General features: G+C 50.6%; 1 protein-coding gene across 3 annotated transcripts in view; it reads left to right on the plus strand.

The window, feature by feature from the left end:
• Nfatc1 (nuclear factor of activated T cells 1) overlaps window positions 1–21,157 on the plus strand; it is a 108,278-nt gene extending 87,121 nt beyond the window's left edge. For all 3 annotated transcript variants that reach the window (XM_050164992.1, XM_050164994.1, XM_050164993.1), the window contains exon 10: window positions 19,320–21,157. In XM_050164992.1, coding sequence (XP_050020949.1) covers window positions 19,320–19,369 — 50 coding nt within the window. In that variant the 3' untranslated portion in view covers window positions 19,370–21,157. The remainder of the gene's footprint in view (window positions 1–19,319) is intronic.
• Window positions 21,158–21,545: the final 388 nt, after the last annotated feature.

Consider the following 21,545-nt stretch of genomic DNA (forward strand, 5'->3'; position numbering starts at 1 on the left):
TGGAAGATGATATTTTTGTCAGTATTGGGTCACATATGAAAAGCAGTTCATAAGGTTATATCACTTGTGAACCGACGCTGTGGCCCCTGTAGTCTGTATGGGTGCATTCTGTTGTCCCCACAATGATGAAACTACCCAAGGACACATTTTCCAGACCATCTCCACGTGCCATGGAGTCACACATGATTACCTATCATTCGTCATTAGGTTGAAAATCTAATTGAAAGTTGAAAATCACAGCAAGATTCCATTAGTGTGACTGAAATAGCAAATTTTGTAAAGGACGTTGGGGAAGTGGACTCCTGGAAGGAGTAAGGGAGACTAGAGACTTGAACAATTTCTTAAAAGCTAAAGTAAGTCTACCATGTGACCCATCCTAAGTGACACAAGTGTTCCTTGAAGTTCTTTAGAAGAGGCAAACCCTTGAAACACCTGTGACATCCAGCAATTGGCAAATAGAAGTGTGGATTCGAGAACTAACCCCTGGGTCATGTTGGGCTCAGATAGACTTGAAAGCCTGAAGCTGAATAAAGAATGATAGGCAATTGGGCCAATCCTTCAGGGTCCATTTATATCAACTGTCTTGAGAAGGACAGGGAAGAGATCAACCATAACTAAGGACAAGGACATTTCCAGGGAAGTTCTGAAACAAGCATTAGGATCACATAACTTTAAGCTGGGTGTGGTGGCTTTTTGTCTAAAAAAAAGAAAAGAAAAGAAAAAAAAAGAAAAGAAAAGAAAAGAAAAGAAAAAAGAAAAAATAATAAACTTGTTAACTTACTAAAATATCATTGGATGGTACCTCTGAAGCAAGACTATTACACTGTATATAAAATACGCTTTCACAAACGTAATGGGACCTAGGTTATAGAGTACAGCCTTCTCACTTGGCGAAAGTGAATTCTCTGTGTGACCTAAGAACATCACTGTGGTCTGTATATGTGGCATAGAACGCCTTCCTTGCGGTCCTGCTCAGAATTAGACGGCCATGTATCGTCATCTGGGTCTTTCTCTGACCTTCTTCCTAGACTGTTCTCTGTGGGGTCTCATGCGAAGAGATGGGACCCAGTGGATGGAAAGGAGTGACTGCCTGAGGTGCTCATCTCTCTTCCTGATGAGAGTTCAAACTCAAGTGCAGTTTCGTGACCTCTGTCAGCCTTTCAAACGCCTCGAGGCCAGAGGAGCAACAGCGTTCATGCAGTCTCTAGGCGCCATTCTCCAAGGCGTGTTAGAAGAAATAGAATGTGAACCAACATTGATGGCAGACGTTCTCATAGGAAATAAGCCGGGGGCTCTCATTGCTGACTTACGGATCATTTTGGGAAGATAGGCAGAGGGTGGACTCCTCGGTCCAGGCCTCCTGGCATGGGCTGACTGAGCTTTCTGACATACCTGGTGTCTCTGATGTCACTTTGGTTGGCTGCATGGAATTTTGAAAATTCCTTGACTGTGTTCAGTTTTAGTTGTGAGTCTGGGTTCTTCCTTCCTCCTAGGTTATGGAGTGGCCACTGACACTTAGGGGTGTCTGCCTCACCAGCCCCTAGGTCTAACAAGCCTGATACACAGGACAATAGGCCAGGCATCCAGGCCCACAAGAGGTTATCTGTCCGCCAAGAGACTTTGTTCCCAGGCCACAGACAGTACAGGGGGCTGTCCCGGTCACTCCCTGAGAGGGATAGTGTTATCAGCTCTGTTCCCACACTGAGGTCTCCTCAGATCCAGCCTTGCCCTATCAGGTCTTCCAGCTGCTGCTTCTGATATGGCAGGAGGTTGGGGTCTGGAAAACACAGAGGGCCAGGCTCTGGGTCCTCTCAGAGCAGGCTGATTTGGGGACGTGGGACTGGGTCCCAGCCTGGTGGGTCACTCGATAGTCATGTGGGTTATGGGGCTATGCTTCAAAGAGCCAAGGCGACAATCACAAGAACATTTGAAGGCTTAGGGTGGCCCAGGTCTGTTGTACTGCCCTCCCCTGCCCAGGGCTCTTGCTTTTCAACCACTGGTTTGTTGCAACCCTCCTCCCTTCCCTCTTTCTGCCCGTAAAGTGGATGGGTCTACAGTTCAGTCTCGCTCGTCTCCACAAATGACTTGACCAGGCTGGAAGTTCACCCAGCAAGGACTGGAAAATCCATGGCAGAGGCTCGGTAGCAGGCTCTCTGCCGCAGATCACTGCAGCATTCAAGCTGGGAGGAGCCCTCCACCCAGACACAGCAGCCTTCTTGATGACAGGCTGACTTGGCGCGGTATTCACTGGGCTGTGCCTTCAGAAAAATGGAGGATAAGGAGAGAGGGGTGTGTGTGTGTGTGTGTGTGTGCTTTGCATGTGTGTGTGTTTGTGGATACACATGCATGTGTGTGTGTATTGCTCACATGTGTGTGAGTGTGTGTGTATTGCTCGCATGTGTGTGTGAATGTGTGTGTATTGCTCGCATATGTGCGTGTGTGACTGTGTGTGAGTGTGTATGTGTGCGTGTGTGAGTGTGTGTGACTGCATGTGTGTGTAAGTGTATGCTCACGTGTGCACTGTGTGAGAGTGTGTGTATGCATGCATGTGTGAGTGAGTGTGTGCGCGCACGCATGTGTGTGAGTGTGTATGTGAGTGTGTGTGTGCGTGTGGTGGGCGCAGACCTGGAGAACTCTTGTTTCATGTTGGCTCTGCATGTGGTTCGCTGCCCTTGGCCAAGTGCCCCACTTCCACAGCATCAAACTTAGAATCGCCCGCGTGTGCCCTTTCCTCTTTTTCCACAGTAGCTGTTGCCAATGAGCTGCAAACTCCCGTATATCACTCCAGTTTAAGAACCTAAACTTTAAAACAAATTAAACTCTTGTTGACATTGTAATAAAAATCAGAATGAAGCTGAATGGCTCAGTAAAAGTGAACTTCAATTATTTTTGTGGATTTCTGATTGTTTCCTGGGTTTCCTAGACTCCAGTGTGGGGAAGTTATTTCCTCTTGGCAGATGGCTGGAGGAATGGCTGGGGTGAGGTGGCAGGCGCTGGTGAGGTCTGGGGAGAAAGCCAGTCTCAGGACCTGGATATTTGCTCTGGCCTGATCTGCAGCGTCTGGAGTCAGGGGTGTAGGCACAGGGTTGGGGTGGCAGGAAGACTAGGAGGGAGTGGTGACACGCGAGTCTTTGGTGTTTTTACTAAAGAAAGGAGATCAAATGTCTGTCCGATCCTGTATGCTAACTAAGTGGTCATGCTGGATTAACAGAAGCTAAAGGCAGACTGCTGCCCTTCCTGTCCAAACCCTGATGAATGGGTACGATAGCCTCTCGTGTCTCTCTCTGTCTCTCTGTGTATCTCTGTCTCTCTCTGTCTCTGTGTGTGTCTGCCTCTCTTTCTCTCTGTCTCTCCCTTTATCTCTCTCTGTCCCTCTGTGTATGTATCTCTCTGTCTGTCTCTGTCTTTCTCTGTCTCTCTGTGTGTCTCTGTCTCTCTTTCTCTGTCTCTCTGTGTGTCTGTCTCTGTCTCTCTCTGTTTCTCTTCCTTTCTTCCCCATCTTTCCTTGTCTCTGACTCCATGTCCCTCTCTCTTTATACCTCTATTGTCTCTCTATCGCTGTCTCTTTTGCCTCTAGTTTCCTTGTCTCTGAATCTCACCCTTTCTTTCCCTGTCTCGTTTCCCATGTCTGCCTCTTTCTTCCTCTCTCGCTTAGACCATTTTTCTTTCATCAGCCTGTTAACTGTGGTGTTCGAATTTTTTTTTCTTTTTGAGAAAGTTTCTTTCTCTCGCTGAATGGAAATAGCTCTCCTCAGGACTGAGGGCCAGTTTTCCACCCTTCACGCTGTTTCCTGTTGTGGCCGTCCAGAAGTAAAACAGTGCACCGCAGATTGTAGACTCAGGGCAGGCGATTTGTTGATTTGAAGAACATCCTTTGGGAGGTGTGACTTGGGGGAAGGGGCCCTTACCTGAGTTCCAAGCCAGGCCTCTCCATGAGACCCTTGTGGTCCCCTCCTTAGCAAGCCACTTCCTGTCCCCTCCTCCTGCTTCCTGTTTCTCTGCTTTCAAGGCCAAGCTGGAAACGGGTTCACGACCTTCGGTTCCTAATGTGCCAGTGTTCGTGAGGCACCTTTCGGATCAGCTCTGTTCGCAGATGCTCTGCGGGCCCGGGTGCCCTCCCACAAATCTAGGAGTTGGCTGGGCAAACTGAGACCTGACCAGTCAGACGAGGAGCTAGCCCTGGGTCCCAAGTGGGCTCCCAGCCCAGTGACTGCCCCTTGTGCCACTGGAAGCTGGGAGAAGGCTCTGCTTTGCTCCCTGTAGGATCTGTGCAGACATGGGTCTCTCTTTAAGCAACTGCTGGCCAGAGCTTGATTAGCTCAGACATTTTTAACAGAGCATCTAACGGTGCTTCTGGGAATGAGCAAACCTTGACTTGGCCAAGTGGGAATGGAGCCTGAGCAGGGAGGCCCCTGTGGCTGTGCCCCACAGGCCCTGACTCCTGTCCTGGAGTCTGTCTCCTTACCTGGGGAGTTTCCTGTATTCTGTCTCCTTTACCTTGGGGTTCACCCCTGTCTCCCCTGTCTCACTCGGGGGATCTTATCTCCACAATCTCCTCACTCAGAGATCCCTGTCTCCCTTGTCTCTCCACCTCCTCTATATCTTCACCCTGGGTCCTTGTCTTCTCATTGGAACCTCAGTCAGAGAAGTCAGAGCACACACAGTGTGTGGCGTGTGGAGGCTCCTATGACTCTCAAAGCCTCTCAGAATGCCTCTGGGCCTCACACTGAGTCCTGGCATCCCAGGAACTAACCATTTACTGTCTGTGCGTTGCTCTTTATTCTACAGATGTGTTTAAGGTTCCTCAGATATCAAATTTAAGGGAGCAGAGGAGGAATTAATGCTAAATTTACAGAACTCTGTCGGTAGCTCTTCAGAAGGAATTCCACCAATGCAGACCGAATATAGCCCCCAGAGTGGCAATTGCACAGAGGTGCTGCTCAGAAGGACTGCAAAGCCTTTCTCCATCCCCAATTCCCAGCATCAGGGAAGAAAGCAAGCAGCACAATCTGCTGCAACCCTGACGTCACTTCATCCCAGTATCATTTCCTGCATCGCGCCACAGAGTGTCCCATAAGCAGGTGCAGTTATTACAAACCAATCACAAAATCAAAACCCAGTCTTGGGAGCTAGATCAGTCATTTGAGCGCTTACCAAGAGGATCCGAGTTCATTTCCCAGTGCCCATTGTCCCAGAGGCTCACAGAGATCCTGTAATTCCAGCACTAGGAAGGCAGAGAGGCCGATACCTGGAGTTTGCTGACCAGACAGTCTAGTTTGCTTGGCGAGTTTCTGGCCAATAGGAGACCCTGTCTCAAAATAAGTTGGTGGCATTCAGGAATGACAACTGAGATTGTCCTCCGGCCTCCAGATGTGTGTCTGTTCACATGTTCAGGGACACACAATATTCCCAAGCCTCTTTGCCATCACCGTTGTAGGTCTATGAAGCTATCAGATCTCTGACCCCTCAGGAAGCTGGGTGGATGTGATAAGAAGTTCAGCACCCGAAGTCTGAACAGTGGGTGACAGGAAGGATTGCACTCACTGTCCCCATGCGTCAGGATTAGATCCGGGCTCCTGCTTTGGACGTGAAGGAGCTGAGATTGCAACAAAACAACCACGCTGGATGAGCAGGCGAGCTCCCCAGAGGAGCGCTGTTCCCACCCCAGCTCTCTGCTGGCATGGGGTGAGGGCTAGCTATGAAGGCGGAGCTCTGAGGACTGGCTCCTCTTCCAGCCAGGCTGCTAAGGCATTAGATACTCCCACCAGGGTCCCTGAAACCCATGCTCCGGATGGGGCTGGAGGCCATCCTAGAGACCATGGTCTTTGGGAGCCAGGGTCCTGCAGTGAGGCCTGGTGTTGGGTCTCACGCTCGTGGCGTGTGTTAGCACACAGAGTCCATTAGAGCAGGTGCACACCAGTCCTGTTGATTTGATTTAGGTCTGAGGAAAGCTCCAGTAATGTGCAATTACAAAGAACTTAATGGCCCTTTATACTGAATGCAACTTTCATGGCACCTAATATACTTTGATGAATTGCTCATTATGTGCAGTGTCGGAATAGCCTCTATAAAGATTAATAATTGGATAATCAATACAAAAATTCAATCTTGGGATTTTTTTTTCACTCCAGGGTCAATATGTGCTCAAGATCGCGGGGTCTCATTTGCCTGCATGCTTCTGACTCTTTCTTCCCACTCCCTGATTTCTACGCTAGGAATCTGTTTTCCGTCCAGATCCCAGGGTAATGAAACAGAGTCTGTGACTGATGGCTTTGTCAGCCGTGGATGGCAGAGCAGGCTTGCCTTCAAAGTGGCTTCATTAGGGTGAGGAGGGGGCACTCGGGATCCCTGAGGTGTCTGTCCTATCACAGGAGCTATGAGAATACAGGGGGTAAGCTAAGTAGTCTTTTGTAGGTGGTCAGAAAGGTAGAGTGTGGACATGTGTGTTCTGGGTAGAAGATTCCAGGTGGAGGCTCTACAGGGAGAGAAGTGTCCTGCACTCAGGAGGTAGAGGGTAGCCTGCAGAGTTGGCCCGGGCGGCGGGAGCTCAGAGTTCTATCTCCGTGTGCCTGAACTGTGGCCCAGGAGGGAACAACTTTGGTAGAAGTTGATATAAGAGAAATCCCCTGGCAAAGCATTGTGTCCTAACTGATCTCAGGGAGAAGAGCTGGCTTGGTGCCCCCCTGGAGCCTGCCAGGGGGTCAGCAGACTCACTGAGTTAGGATGAAGGAGAGGAGGCAGGCTGTGACAGTCGCCACCAGAGAAGAGGAGCCATCCTCCACTACACCCAGTGGTGGGAGAGAAAGTCAGGGAGCCTGGAGCCCACAGGCCTGTTGGTAGGGCAAGTTCTCTCTGGCAGGAACATCTGTATCTAGAGACTGACCAGCCACAGTTTAGTGTTAAGTGGATGTAGACATTAGTGGCTGAGAGATCAAAGGCTGATGCCAGTCACAGTGAGTGGGAGAACAGGAAGGCAAAGCCAGGGTACCACCACAGCCATCTGGACGTGGCTGAGATCGACCTAAGTGGGAGGCAAGATAAATGGCAAGATGATGGACTCACAGGCTGGAGGTAGTGGTGCACAGCCTTAATCCCACTACTTGGAAGGTAGAGGCAGACAGGTCTCTGTAAGTTCGAGGCCAGCCTGGTCTGCATAGCCGGTTCCAGCCTATCCCGTGCTACATAGTGAGAATAATGAGACTCTATCTCCCGTTTCTTTATGAAAACAAATAGACTGTTTAGTGGTGCACGTCCGTGTCCTGGCACCTCAAGGAACAGGGCCATGCTCTCCATCCCCGTGAAAGGGGATCAGATGGCCACCAAATCCAACCCCATACCAATGTCCTATAAACTCGGGACCCTTGCTGTGGACTCGCTGAGATGAACCCACCTATCTGCTGTGCCTCTTGGCTGCATGGCTTCACAGGGCCTTTGCCTAAGAGACATGAGTTACAGCTTTCATAGTCAAAAAGAGTCCTGTAAAAGCCATATTGCTCACCCCAGAGGAGATCTACAGGAGTGTCATTTGAATTCCCTTTCCAGTATCTGAGAAAGGTCTAGGCAGGCCATGCCAACTCCGACAGACTCAGAGCAATCGGGCCCAGCTGCTGGCCTCAGGTGACCCATGCTGAGCAGGTGAGCTCAAGCTGCTGCCTCAGGTGGTCCCAAGGTTTGGGACTACTCCAGTAAGTATGTGTGCCAGGCTCTAAAACTGTGGCACAGGAGGGTTGCAACCTCCTGCTTAGCTCAGCCTCTGTAATGGGATTTAGACCCCCGGGAAGCATGCAGCCTCAACCCCTCTGTCTGCATCTCCACTCATGGTGTCCCTGCTTCCCTAATACCATCTGCTGCCACATCCACGAGAATCAGTAAGAATCCCAAAACCTTAGCCAAAGTATCTATTTTAGCATTATGATTTCAGTTTTTAAGAGACAAATTCATGGTGCTGGAAAGACGGTTCAGTGGTCAAGAGCTGGCTGCTCCTCTAGATACCCAAAATCTCCATGGCTACTCACAGCTGTATATGATGCCAGTCCCAGGGAATCTGACTTCCGTAGGTACCGCATGCATGTGCTACAGAGGTATACATGCAGGCAAGGCACTCATACACATAAAATAGGAGTAAAGAAAAATATAACAAATTCATAATTACTTTCTGGGATTTGGGCAATATTTGGACTATTTTGAAGAAGAGGAAAACGTGTTTTCCCTGGGGAATGCACACTGGAATGCATGGAGCAGCTGTAGGATGCTTAGGATATCCTGCTGGGACAGAAGGACAGACATGGCCTCAGGCTCTCCTCATCTCCTCTGTGGACACTGCTGTGACATGGATCAGCCAGAACCCATGGGTGTTCTGATCGGCCCCATGCTCATAGGAGGTGTGCAAGGAACACAGTCCTAGCCCCCAGCCCCAGGCTCTGCTCTCTGTCACCAGCTGCAGGAGTGGGGAACCTGTGGCTCATGAGGACTGAGGATGTCAAGGCAGTGCCGGCTCCGAGGCTCCGAGAAGGTTGTGGGCATAAGTGCTCGTTTGTCCTTCCCTACATGTGGGACAGGGCTCAGTTACATCAAGAGATAGATTAGGAGGTAGGTGTGTGCTGCCAACCACTGAATCCTCCTCCCTGGGTTTTATGTGCGTGTGTGTGTGTGTGTGTGTGTGTGTGTGTGTGTGTGTGTGTGTGCTCTCGTGTGTGCACACGCGCATCTGTGTGTGTGTGTGTGTGTGTGTGTGTGTGTGTGTGTGGTGTCGAATTCAGCCATGGGTGTTATTTCTCAGGAGCTAGCACTTTGTTTTTGAGACAGAGTCTCTCCCTGGCCTAGGACTTTCTAAGTAGGCTGGTGGCTAGCCAGTGAACCCAGGCATCCTGTCTCTGACACCACTTCCTCAGCTCTGGGGTTACAAGCACACACCCCAACGCATGGCTTTTTATGTGGGTTCTAGGGACTTGAACTCAAGTCCTCATGCTTGCGTGACAAGCCCACTACAGACACCTTCCTAGAGCTCCAGGGCCTTCTGGGACAGGTGCTCATCTTCAGATGGGACCGTTTCCAGCAAGCATATGACAAACCAGGCAGGTGCCCTCACCTCACACCCACTTCGTCTGCCCTGCCCCAAAACGCCAAGGCTGCTGGGTCGTTCAGACATCAGATCCTGACCTCTCTCCCTTGCTGTACCATTTTAAAAGTGGCTGCTTCCATACACAAAATGTGGTGGTTACACCTGACAGACTTACTGCCTACCTCAGGGAATGTGAGGCTCCAGGTTAAGGTCAAATGAAGCAGGTCCCACTTCCCCTAAGCAGAGGGAGCAGGCAGCTCGGAGCTGTCCCATTTGCTGAATGAGCTGCACCTGGTGCCTCACACCACCTGCTACTGGGGTCACTCAGCTGGGGGCTCCCCAGGCTCCGGGGTCTCCCTAGGCTCCAGGTGGAAACCAGGCTACTGGTGTGTGGCTTCTGCATCTTGGTGTGGTCCCTTGACTTTCTCACATGTCAAACAGCAACACATGAATCCCACTGTTTCTTTCTTTGTGTTGTGAAGGAAGGAGGGCCTAACGTGGCCTTTGTACCCGAGACCCCGCTCTCACACCAAATGGGCCAGAACAATACGGGGAAGACAAAGTGGGAACTCATGCTGGTCTCTCTCCTTCGGGTCCACTAGTTTAATTTTCACTTAAACTTTTTGTTTTCTTTTTTCTTTCAATTCCGTAAATTCTGTTGAATGGCAATTTCATGATTTGGAGAGATATTATATTTCTAACAACACAAGGAAAGCCCTGGGAAAAAAAAACCTACTTGTTGGTGGTTAAATGATCCCGGTGAGTAATTGCTGAACGGAGCTTGGCGCAGATAAAACAGCAGAGCAGATGATATGGAAACATTCTCCAGCCTGCATCAACTGGATGGCCAGGCCTGTGGAATCTCCCGCCACGTGGCCAGCCCCGCTGGAGTTTCCACACGGCTGTCTGCATGCTCGGGAGTTTTCAGGCTAAATAGGGAAGCAGGCTACCTACGGTAGGAAAATCATTCCGTCTTCACGGCTGACAGTCCTGCATAGCGGCAGTGCCCGGCAGCGCGAGCCCCGCTCCAGGTGGAGGGTCATGTTTTATTAAAACCGTGACTTGTTGCCACTCAGTCCTTCCACTGTCCCGCTCTCTCCTTCCAGAAATAGCAAGCCCCGTGGCGGTGGCTTATTAGTATTAAAAGATAAAAATAAGCGGAGGCTGAGATAGACGCAGGACCCCGAGGTAGGACGGCTGCTTACTTTTTAATGAAAGTTGAGAAGCTGTGCTATTTTCACTGCTTCCCGAAGCATCTTCCAGAAAACCAGAAGCGTGGACCACGCTCACACATGCTGAGGGTGCGCATTTTCCAAGTTGAAGTGGTCATGGCACACGGACTGGAAACCGGTGTCCTCTGCCCGGTTCGCAGACACGGCCCTGGTGCCTGCACGGCTGGGCTGCTGGCCGTGGGCAGTTGCGGGCATGCAGACGACTGGGCACAGGATAATGGCAGATCGAAGGGCGGGCTTGTGAAGGAGAGCTCCATCTCTAGCAGTGTTCCTCGGCCTTCCCAATGCTGTGGCCCTTTAATACAGTTCCTCATGCTGTGTTGGCCCCAACCAGAAAATCATTTTCTTGCTACTTCATACCTGTATGAATAGTAGTGTAAATATGTGGTCTGCAATCCAAAGGGGTCGAGACTCACAGGTTGAGAACCACTGCTGTAGGAGGCTGTGCCTCCTCAAGAAATCTAAACCTTCTTAGAAGTACAGGCCCGAGCCGAGCCTGGATGGTACCAGGGCGATGATGGTGGGATAAAAACATCTCTTTCTCCCTCTTCCTACGCTCGAACCTCTAATCCACGCGGCATTTTTCTTCTTAGCTCCTATCTAGTGCAGTGCTTCATGTAAAAAAAAAAAAAATCCGGTCTGTATGTGCAACATGTAGAAATATCAAGAGCCGTGTCTCCTGCCACTCACTGAGAGCCCAGAGTGGCGAAGACATGTATCATAGCCTGGAAATGAAAGTTGCGGCAGCGGAAATGTGTGTGTACTGAGTTTCAACCACCATTATGACACGCTGCTCCTGTTCCGAGAATCATTATATCGTAAAAGTTCAAAGTGGCAAATGCAAGGTACTTCTTAGAAGTTGTTAGTTAAGAATCACATTGGGCTTTAGGTATTTCTGGTTCCGCTTACCTAAATCACTATCCTCTTAGATTCCAAACCTAACTTTAGCTAAAGGTTTTAGCGAAAGGTGCATTTTCTGGGAAGGTTAACGAATACTTTTTTGTAATTATCTTTTAGTCATAGGAACGGGAGAGAATGCCCTTCCTGTTTGGTTTCACTCCCCTAAAGGTTATTTTGGCTTCCCTTAAAAATAAAAATATTCTCAATGGCTTGAAATCTGGGAAAACATGCATTCTTCTGTCCCTCAGGAAAATGGAGGCAGCAAGTAGCCATTGCTTCTGTGTCGTGGACTCGTTGATGTTGTGTGCCAGCCCATGTGGAAGGGTCCACGAGACCCCCACATGGTCCAGCGTGGGGTTCTGTAAGGATCCCTCAGGCTTTGCTTCCCGTCCTGGTTCTGTGGGAAAGATCGAGAGCTCTGAGAAAAGCGTTGCTATCTCCAAAAAAGAAGGGTTCCTTTGTGCCCGTAGGCGGTCCTTGCTGAGAGTCCCCGGTTGGTATCACGGGTTCCTGGGGCTAGGGGGCACAGCTGCTTTCCCTTGTTGGAGCCGATGGCACTGGTGAAGAGGCAGGGCGTTTGTGTCACAAAGTGAACAGTGTCTGTGTTACGTGGAGATGGTTCTAGATGCCCCAGCAGTGGTGTTTTGTCTGCTTTTTGGAAGTACAGCCTTTCTCTCTGCTTAGTAGATGTCTTGAATGTGAAAGTAATGCTGAAATTGATGAACCAGAATTCTAAACTTTTAAGTCTGAATCTAGTGTCTAAGAACGAGAATCAGGCATCTGAATATCATCAAAAACATTTTTACCTGTCCCTCCCGGTTCCTCATTCCCCAGGCTCAGGGCAGCCCCCTCCCCAGCATGGTGGCATCAACTGGTCTCTTAGCTTATTTGGGTCACTGCTCAGCCTCAGACAGTTCCACCCAGAAAAAGGGACAGATGGACCACGTGGGGATGTGGGTGGCCATGTAAAGGGGACTCGGCCGTATCAAACCACCGTTTTCCCGTTTTGCCGGATGTCATGGCTACATCTGCCAGGAGGCTTGTACAGCTAACCTTTGCACTGACCTGAAAGCCCAGCACAGATGTTTGTTCTGATTACCAAGATACACGCGCATACTTCAGGGGACCTGGAGGATAATGCTCCCAAGGCCGAGGTAAGGCTGCAGAGCTACTTCCGGGTAGCCATTTTGAGCCCCGTGCACGGGCTGGGCTGCGCAGTGCGGTTCTGCTCTGCTTTGCATTCTCTTCAGACCTTGTGATTTCCAATCCACTGCCGGGGCTTTTCCTCCTCCTGATGGTCAGTGACTAGAAACTTCACCAGCAAACACTAGCACCCTTGTGACTGTCAGACCCAGAGATGTGGATGAGTGCAGTGCGGGCACCATTGCTTTGCCCTGCGGTAACCTGGAAAAGGCTTCTGTTTCCTGAGGTTGTCACAGCCGGTCTTCCCACAGCCGTCTGGGTGCTCCCGAGTGATAGTACCACACCCGTGGGCTGCTTCCCACCTGTCCCTGCCTTCCCTCACCACCTGAGCACCAGCTAGCCTGACCTCTAGGTCAAAGTTAGACTTGTGGTAACATGAGTCTCCTGAGGGCCACACAAGATGAGGCCCGTGAGCTGTTCATCCCGTCCGTGGTGGGCACTCGGTGAATGTTAGATGGGTTATATAGGGAGAGCCACACGAGACGAGGCTCCTGGGCTCTTCATGGCGGGCACTGGATGAATTTTCATTGAGTTAGTAGAGAGGCCAGGCATGGTACTCATAGTGGAACCGGGCTGCCATCACTCCTGATTTGACACTCCTGCTCAGGGGCCATTTACTTTCCCGTTAGCTGACAGAAGGACATAAAATATGGGAGCCCCTGGGGCCTGCTGCCACACTCCCTACCACATGTTTCTCACCATAGCTCTCCCAGGCCCAGGGTGAGTTCTCCAAAGAAGAGTCGTGGATCCTCCACACAGAAGCTTACTCACAAGTTTGAGTGATGCTACCCCTGCCCCCAGCCTGCAGACGCTCCCAGGAAACATGTGATAGGCTGGCGCTTACTGCAAACAGGGCCAGGGGATTTTCTCACATGGTACACCATGGGTTTCAAACATTGCTCCCTTCCGGGGGTTCTTTTGAGCCACCATTCCGATGACGAGGCATCCTGCATTAAGGTGACAAGCTAGGCTTCAGAGCCTGGATTTTTCTCTTAGGACAGTCGCTTTCTGCTGCCTCTTTGCCACTCAGCAGAGTCCTGTCACAGATAGACAGACAGACACAGCCCTGCCAGTTTGCCAGGGCTGTAGTTAAGGTCTTTGAGGTGGACTGGGTTGAACTCTCTGAGGGCCAGGTTGGAAGATGTCAGATTTTAAAACAAGGCGAGACGCAAAGAAATGGTGCTCATGTCAAGTTGGAGCCTTCTTTTAAAGCTTGCCTCGTCTCATCCCCCACTGCTCCCAGCCAAGAGCAGCCCACCTAACTGAAACCCACCACCCAAGGGTAATGCGAATGTAGTTTCTGAGATTGTGCCAGCAGCTTTGCCCGGTGCCAATTGAACTACCTGCTTCTCTGAGGGATTTGTTCACTGGCTGGCTGCCTCATAGCAGGAGAGATACTACTTAGGGCTGTTTGTTCTTGCAGTGTCCCGGAAAACCAGCGACAGCACGGGCTTTGTGTGCTTCCTCCCTTGTTTACCTCCATCTGCCCACCTGAAGTGGGAGATTTAAGTCTAGGAGGAGGGATTAAAACAAACAAAACAAGCCGGCTTTTTAGCCCAACAGAACCCCAGCGTCTGTCGTGAGCTGGTAATGGGGCAAGCACCGATGCGCAATGCTTTGTTTCATCTTAAGAGACGCGGGCAGCAGGCAAAGAAAGCAATAGTAAATACGAACATTGCCAAGGAGACAGAACTCTGTGCCCTGGGGAGCTTTGCAAGTTCAAGTGGTGAAGATCAGGGACGGCGTGAGCTGGCCACAGGATTTCAGAAGCCTGTGACCCCCGGAAAAGTTCCCTGCTACCTTCTCACAGGTCCTGGGCGACCAGTCTGGGCTTTTCATGAGTTTCCTAGTGAAGAAGATTTTTAAAATTCACGTCTAACCCTGTGGACTTTCAGTGGGAATGCAGGCAGCAGAATCAGAAGACAGTGGGACCCTGATGTCCAGACCCAGCTCCATAGAGCAGAGCGGTTGGAAAATAAAGGCCACCAGTCCCCACATGGCTTCTGTGGTGTCTCTCCCTGACAGAGCTGGTTACTTCAGAACCCGCCTTATTCCTTCCCATGACTGCTACAAGGACCCCCAAATACAGACTGAAGCCTAAACCCCACAAAGGGTGTGTAAATGGTGGGCCAAATAATTCTTCATTTCTTAAAGTTTGACTTAAGATCCCCTCGGACAACTTTAGAAACTAAGAATTCAACCATGTCAGGCGACTTTGCCTAAAAGCTTTGCCCTTCAAAGGACAAGAGAGAGGTGGCAAGAGGCATGCTCTCATGAACCGTTGCTGGTGTGCAGGGCTCCCTGCACAGATGCACAAAACTCACAAGTGACCAGAGATGCGAGCTCTGTCTCTCATGGGCACCTGAGATTCTCCTGCCGGTTTTCTGAAAGGCGCTGAAAAAAGAAGACACAGCTATGTGCACATGACTGCCTCCACTGGGGAGGACTTTCTATCTCACTAGGGGAGGACCTCACTGCCTCCATTGGGGAGGACTTTCTGTCTCATTAGGGGAGGATCTTACTGCCTCACTAGGGGAGGACCTTACTGTCTCACTAGGGGAGGACCTCACTGCCTCACTAGGGGAGGACCTCACTGCCTCACTAGGGGAGAACCTTACTGTCTGACTTGGGGAAGGAAGACTTTCTGTCACCTTGGGAGGACTTTCTGTCTCATTAGGGGAGGACCTTACTGCCTTGCTAGTAAGTTGCACAACTCGTAGGTGACTAGCCAAGAAGCCTCTCTGCAGAACTTGGAAGCCCCTCATTAAGATTTATAAGTACTGTGAGCACAGGTGGAAGGCTATGCCTGCACTTTGAACTCTTTGGCTCTTGTACTTGAGAAAGAAATTGCTGACTTTCTATTTTGCTCAATTCCAGGCATGCACTCAGGGGTGGGTGTGAGTGTGGGTATGTAGATGAGATTCATAGGGACACACGCAGCCTGTGGGCACATCCCAGGTTATTGTAGCAATTCAAAGTGCCACACACATACTTTAGAGAGAGAGAAAAAAGCAATAGTTTCCACCTTAGGAGCATTTTAGAGAAAATCAAATATAAGGGAAAAAACCCTTCTTACTTATTAAATTGAATTGTGGTCTAACAGTTTGCCACATCCTGTCAAGGGACATCTGACTGAGTGAGCAGAGGTTCCTCTTTCAGGCAAGTCGTGAGGGTCACATGTCACCTGCAGTTCAAAACACCTCTATAAAGAGAAGCCTCCGTGTCAGTGGAAAAGCTGAATAAGAAGATGGAAATTATCAGTGGAGAAAAGACTCGGTGGGAACTCGTGGGTGGCATCACCACAGCTGTGTCAGAGAGAAAGCCACCCCAGAGGAACCAGCAGAGCCAGGGAAACGTGGGCTGATAGGGACCCAGAGCGGTGACCTCATGGAAGAGAAAGTGGTGGCAGGAAAAGCAGGGGGGATCGAGTTGTTGGTCAGCCATCTCCACCAGCTCAGGGGTGTCCCTTACCCACCTATGAAATGGACGTACGGGCGACGGCACAGGCTGTATCACAGGCATGTCTGTAGAAAAATGTACCCCTCTGTCATTAAATAGCCGAGTGGCATGTCACCGTTGCAGCGCTGTCTGTCCCAGCAGTATGGGCAGTTGTCTGGAGCGCCACTAGAAAGTAGCCCTCCATCTTGGCTGTCCGTCAGTTGCCCCCTGCCCCGCTCAGTTCTACGGACAGCTTTGGGAAAGCTCTTTATATGGGAGGGTGTTTGTGCTTGTGAAACTAACTGGGCATCACGAGCCTGACAAACGCAGGGACACACCTCCAGCCCACAGCCTTAGGGCAGGGAAGCTGGTCAGCCCCCTGAAGGCAAAAACAACAGGCGCCCACAGGGACAGGCCTTGAGCGCTCCAGAGATCTCGGTGGAAGCCCCAAACAAGACTGAGAAAGCAAAGTAGACATTGGGTGGCCGACTGCTGCCTCCAGTGGGGGACCCCTGCGGCGGAAGACCACTGAGTAATTTCCCCTCCCTCAGGAGGGTTCTCCCTTGGAGACTCAGGTGCCCCAGTGGGCTGCAGGGGGAAGCCCACATCTCATGTTTCTTCCTCTTTTACCTTTAAAGCATTTTTTTTTTTTGTGGTCTTGCCATGCCCATGAGTAACTAGAAGATTCTCAGCTGCTTTTTAATGTCTCCGACACAGGCCATCATCCTTATCCCTCGGAGCTCCTGTGGTCACAATTGCTTTCCCGATCGTTCTGTCCCGTTTGTCTTACTCCTCAGATCTCTCTCGTGGTCCGTCATCACTCTGCCCGAGGCCACGAAGTTATTCCTCCAACATCCCCCTCGCATTGTGTGCTGTGTGTACACGTGTGTGAGTGCATGCCTGTGGCACACAGGGAGGCTAGAGGAGGATTTGGATATCCTGTTCTGTCTGTCTCCACACCATTTCCCTGGAATTGAACTTGGAGCTAGGCCAGCAGCCGGCAAGCCCCAGGAATCCTCCTGCCTCTGTAGCCCACAGTGCTCGGATTACAGGTGTGTAGTAGCCACACCTGGCTTTTGACCATGATTGCTGGGGATTTGCACTCAGGTCCTGACCCTTGGACACTAAATGCTCCTACTCACCTTGTCCCCAGCCCTTCCCACCCTTAATTATCACTCCCCAGCCCTTCCTTGCTCTCTTTGTCTTTAGTGCTCCTTAGATCTCCTTCTGTTCCTTGGTTTCCCGTTCTCCTCGGCGTTATCCTTTACGCCTCCTTCTCTTGTCGTTACTGTGCTTCAAGCTCCTTTTCACCACTAAGGCCTGCTGGTGAACCGTCGGTCTGTTTTTCCAATCTGTCCTGCGATTTGAATGAGCAGTAAAACGCTGGCTCCCTAGTGTAGTGTGTTTGAATGGTGCCTCGCTCCTTGTAAGGAGCCTGATTAAAACGTGTTTGGAACATCTGAAATTGCTTCTACCTCATCTCCCAGTCTTGGCATGTTATACTCCACAGACATCTTTCCCAGCCCCACGTGCCCACCTGCCACTCAGAGATGGCCACCCATCCAGAACCCCAGGTAGAGTGTTTGTCTTGACTCCGCCCTTACCTGGGAACCCAGTCTGGGCAGTAAGCACTCAGAGCCCTAATGCACGTAAGACTTGGGGACAGTGTGAGACAGATGGGACACCCTGGCAGTCAGGCACAGATGGGTGTGGCAGAGTGGAGGGGCCTGTGGCTTGTCTCCACCTCTGCACAGAGCTCTGAGCTTCAGCAAGCCCTTCTGACTTGGCCCCCCAAGAAATCCTAATGTCAGACAAGCCTTTTTCCAGACAGAGAGAGAGAGAGAGAGAGAGAGAGAGAGAGAGAGAGAGAGAGAGAGAGTGAAATTTGCGGTCTTTCTTTCTCAGCTGCTCTCTGACCTGGCACTGATGACACAGAGCACAGAGCAGACGGTGCGGCTCTCACAGGAGGGCTACACAGGGAAAGGAAAAGAAGAATTCACACCTCTTGTCCCGAGGTGTCCCTGCCGAGGAGCCGAACGGGGAAAGCTCAGCCTAAGGAGGTTGTCGAGAGAGCCCTGAGAAAAGCCATGCGACTCAGCAGGGATTCAGGAAGAACATGGGACAATGGCTTCTACTGCACAGAGCAGCTGCCCCCTTGGTCCCCGCCCGGGGACCCTGCTGCCCGGCTGCTTCTCAGGGCTGTGCAGCGGCCCCGCACCCACACCCCGGTATCATGGAAAATGTTGGTAGCTACCAGGGCGCACTCCAGGGACAAGTTGAATCCTGATTGCTGGTCCCAGACCAGCCTGTGAGCACCTGGGCCTTGTTATTCCTCATTAGTGGCTGTGAAGTCACAGGGCCAGAGGGAGCCTGCCTGCCTTCTGGTATTTTCCACACTAAAGACTGAGCCCTCTCCACAGTGTGCTGGGCCCTGTGGTCAAGCATCGATCCTGGATCTGCACTGCCCCATGAAGCTGGCCAGGAAGCAGCCATGGTTCCATCTTTGCAAATGTGACTCTGGAGGGAACAGCCTGGGGAACAGCAAACACACCCTAGGCAGGGGACTCTGGGAGTGGCAGTGGCCCTGGTATAGGGAGCCTCGCTCTTGTAAGGCTCTTGCCAAGGCAGCCCCTTTAGGGCGAGCCCGAACTGTTTGCCACCAGGCTTCCTTCTGCTATCAGTTCCCATGACACAATTCCTGGTTCCGCCAGTTGCGTTTTATTATTGTTATTCTTAAAACTATTGCTGGGGAAGGGGTGTTGAAAGGCAGTTTAGGGAAGGGAGTGGTGATGAAGCACACGCCCCCTGATGGCTCCAGGAAGCGTCCTCAGACAGGCTGGGGCCTCCATCCCTGAGTTCCAGGGGCTTATCTGGCTGTGGGGCAGGCGCTCCAGCCCATGGGGAAGGGAAGCCCGGGTGGTTCCCTGACGTCAGCGTGGGTGCCCTGCCTTCAAACTCTGTTAGAAAATGGGACGTGGTGACAGCCGCCCAGTGACATTTCCTATCTCAGTGTGGATCAGGTGGCCGGGCCGAGAGAGGCAGGGTGGAGAGGGAGAGAATGTTGTGCTGTTTGCTGGCCGCAGCCTTTCCGAGCTTCTCTCATTTCCTGTCCATCTGCCAAAAATCACACGCTGATAGTGGCCATCACTGGCTTGTGGGGGCTGCTGTGACTTGACCCTCTTCAGAAAAACAAATGAAGCGTCCCAAACAAAGGGAGGTTCGTGACCACGGGAGGTCCCCACACCTTCTCTCCCAGCCTCTGAGCACACTCCATGGGATGTTGTAGTGTGTCAACATCTTGTCGTTGAAACTTAGGGACGTCCTGGAGTTGACTCCTGCCCTGGAGAAGGTGTTCTGGGCCATCTCAGCGTCACAGACTGAATATAACCAGTTAGAAATGTGTTGTTGGCATTCCCTGCTGTGAACTTGGAGGTTGGCAATAAGGGACCGTTTCCCTAATACTCTCTCCTCTCGTTTTCTTGCAGTAAATGAAATCATACGCAACGACCTCTCCAGCACGAACCCCCACTCCTAATTCAGCGCCTTGGAGCTGGCAGAAGCTGTGTGGAGCTGGCTTGGTTCAGACAACTGGGTTTCAGCGAGCGAGACTTTGATGAAATAAACTGAACCCACATCTGGTACCACTCAGAAATCCCAACTTACCGATTCTAGGAGCTTATGTCTGAAGAAGTAACTCTCTAACAAGGATGGAGCAGAAGAGGAGGCCACTGCAACTCCTGAGAGAAAAGTCATCTCAACGGAAGAGAAGGGCTGGCCTGTGGGGCCAGGAGCAGATGCTGGCCCACGGAAGAAGGGCCTGTATGGCAGACTGACCCCAAGCCTGACCCTCCTGCCTACCCGAGTAAAACACTGGAAGTGCCTTATTTCATCCAACCACACCAGGGCATTGTGGAAGCAAGCATTGCATTTTCTACCGTGAGAGAATCTGTAGGAGCCAAAGCTATTTTAAAAACAAACAAACAAACAAACAAACACTTTGTTAGGAGCCTTTATCCTTTGTATTAATTGATAGGATTCTGGTGAGCTATGGCTTCCTATTTATTTCTGACTTTGCTGGCTGCCCTCCACAGCTTGCCTGCCTTTTCCAGTGCGTTCCTGAGGTCTTCCAATGGTCATCTCGGCACTTTCCTAGTCAGCTCCGTCCGTGTGACTAAAGCCACAGCTTTGTTAATAATAGCATGCTGAGCTTTTTGTTCTTAATCCGGCTTCCGACACAGCACAAGGAAGTTGAACGGCAGAAGACAGGGGTCCTGGACAGAACAAAACCTATCGGCTACAGGACAGAACCTTGTGTTTGCATGCGTGTACATAGAGGCGTTTATTTATGTATAGATATTCGAGAACAGAGATGGTGATGACCAGGCCGTGCCCAGCGGGGGCTCCTGTGTTAGCAATAATGAGTGTCCACCTTGAGAATGCACCTCAGAGTCCAGACCTGATTTCCCAGCACCTTGCATCAGCATCTGTCACCCCTGCACAGACAGGTGGCATTTTCCTATCTCGAGTAGTTACCGAGCACTCTAGACGATAGGAGAGCCGTGCCCAGATGTCCGTGGCTGCCGAACGGCCAAGTCTGAAGGTGGTTGGTTGTAAATAACCGTTACAGAAGGAGTGTAATATATTTGTTCAATTATAAGATTATTATTTCACAGAAGCCTTATAGCTCTCTGCTTCATCTAAGAAGACAATTACCAAAAACAATGTTTCTGTATGCAGTCTGTGGATAGCGTGTTTTCAGGTTAGTTTCCGGTAACAGATAGACTGGTGTCGGCTGTGTGTAATTAGCTGCTTATTACAGTTACTAGCAGTGACCTATTATTTCTTATAACCAAAAAGCATGGTTTAATTAAAACATGTTTAATGATTGTGCCTTAGGAGTTAATGCCCCCTTCTGGAACATGCCTGAATTGCACCTGTGGGTGGACGTTGTAAGTCAGTCACAGACGAAGTCATGACAGGAAAAGCTCTCTCACAGGAAGGAAGACGCATCTTTAGAATGGTCGTCTGTAGACGGTGTCTTACCTTTCTCCAGCTCTCAGAAAGAAGCAAATGTCTGAAAGCCATATTGAACGTTTTCACACGACTGTGAAGAGCTGACGTGCGCCACCTTGTACACACACAGCTCCTGGTCGCCTGCAGGCTGCCTCCTGCCTGCATCTAGTATGTACCTGTGTTTGTTAGCACCACGGAGTTGCATGACCCATTCTTAGAAGACTGTCGTATGAAAGCAAGCGTTGGATATTTGTGTCAGCTATCTTTGTAGTTAGAAAATGGATCCAATAAAGCAGTATTTTTTTTCTTTTTTTCCTCCGTGGCTGGACAGTCTGTGTGGGAGTGATTATGGGTCTCCACGCTTTCTTCTGTATTGCACATGAACGTGAGGACCCGGGACAAGTGCTTTATGACGTGGAGCTGGCTGTTCCTGTGTCGTCTGGGCACAGGAAGAAGCGTGTCTTCCCTTCCGGAAAGGAACAAGTGGATGTGTGGTGGTGTTCTTAGGCACTGTAAACAAAGCACTTCAAAAATGCTCATCCAGGCTAGGTGGGGAAGGAACTTCTGCTTATGCCAAATACTTTCACTGAGAGAGAGACTCTGGGCGAGGCTCTGGCCACCCACATGCTCACTTGTGATTGGGCAAGTTGCTTAATCAAGAGAGGGCTTGTGCTTTAGTTGACATGGCCAGTGCCTTC

The sequence above is a fragment of the Alexandromys fortis genome, unplaced genomic scaffold (assembly GCF_014885135.2).
Source record: "Alexandromys fortis isolate MF-2015 unplaced genomic scaffold, M_Fortis_MF-2015_v1.1 scaffold_160, whole genome shotgun sequence".
Classification (NCBI taxonomy): domain Eukaryota; kingdom Metazoa; phylum Chordata; class Mammalia; order Rodentia; family Cricetidae; genus Alexandromys; species Alexandromys fortis.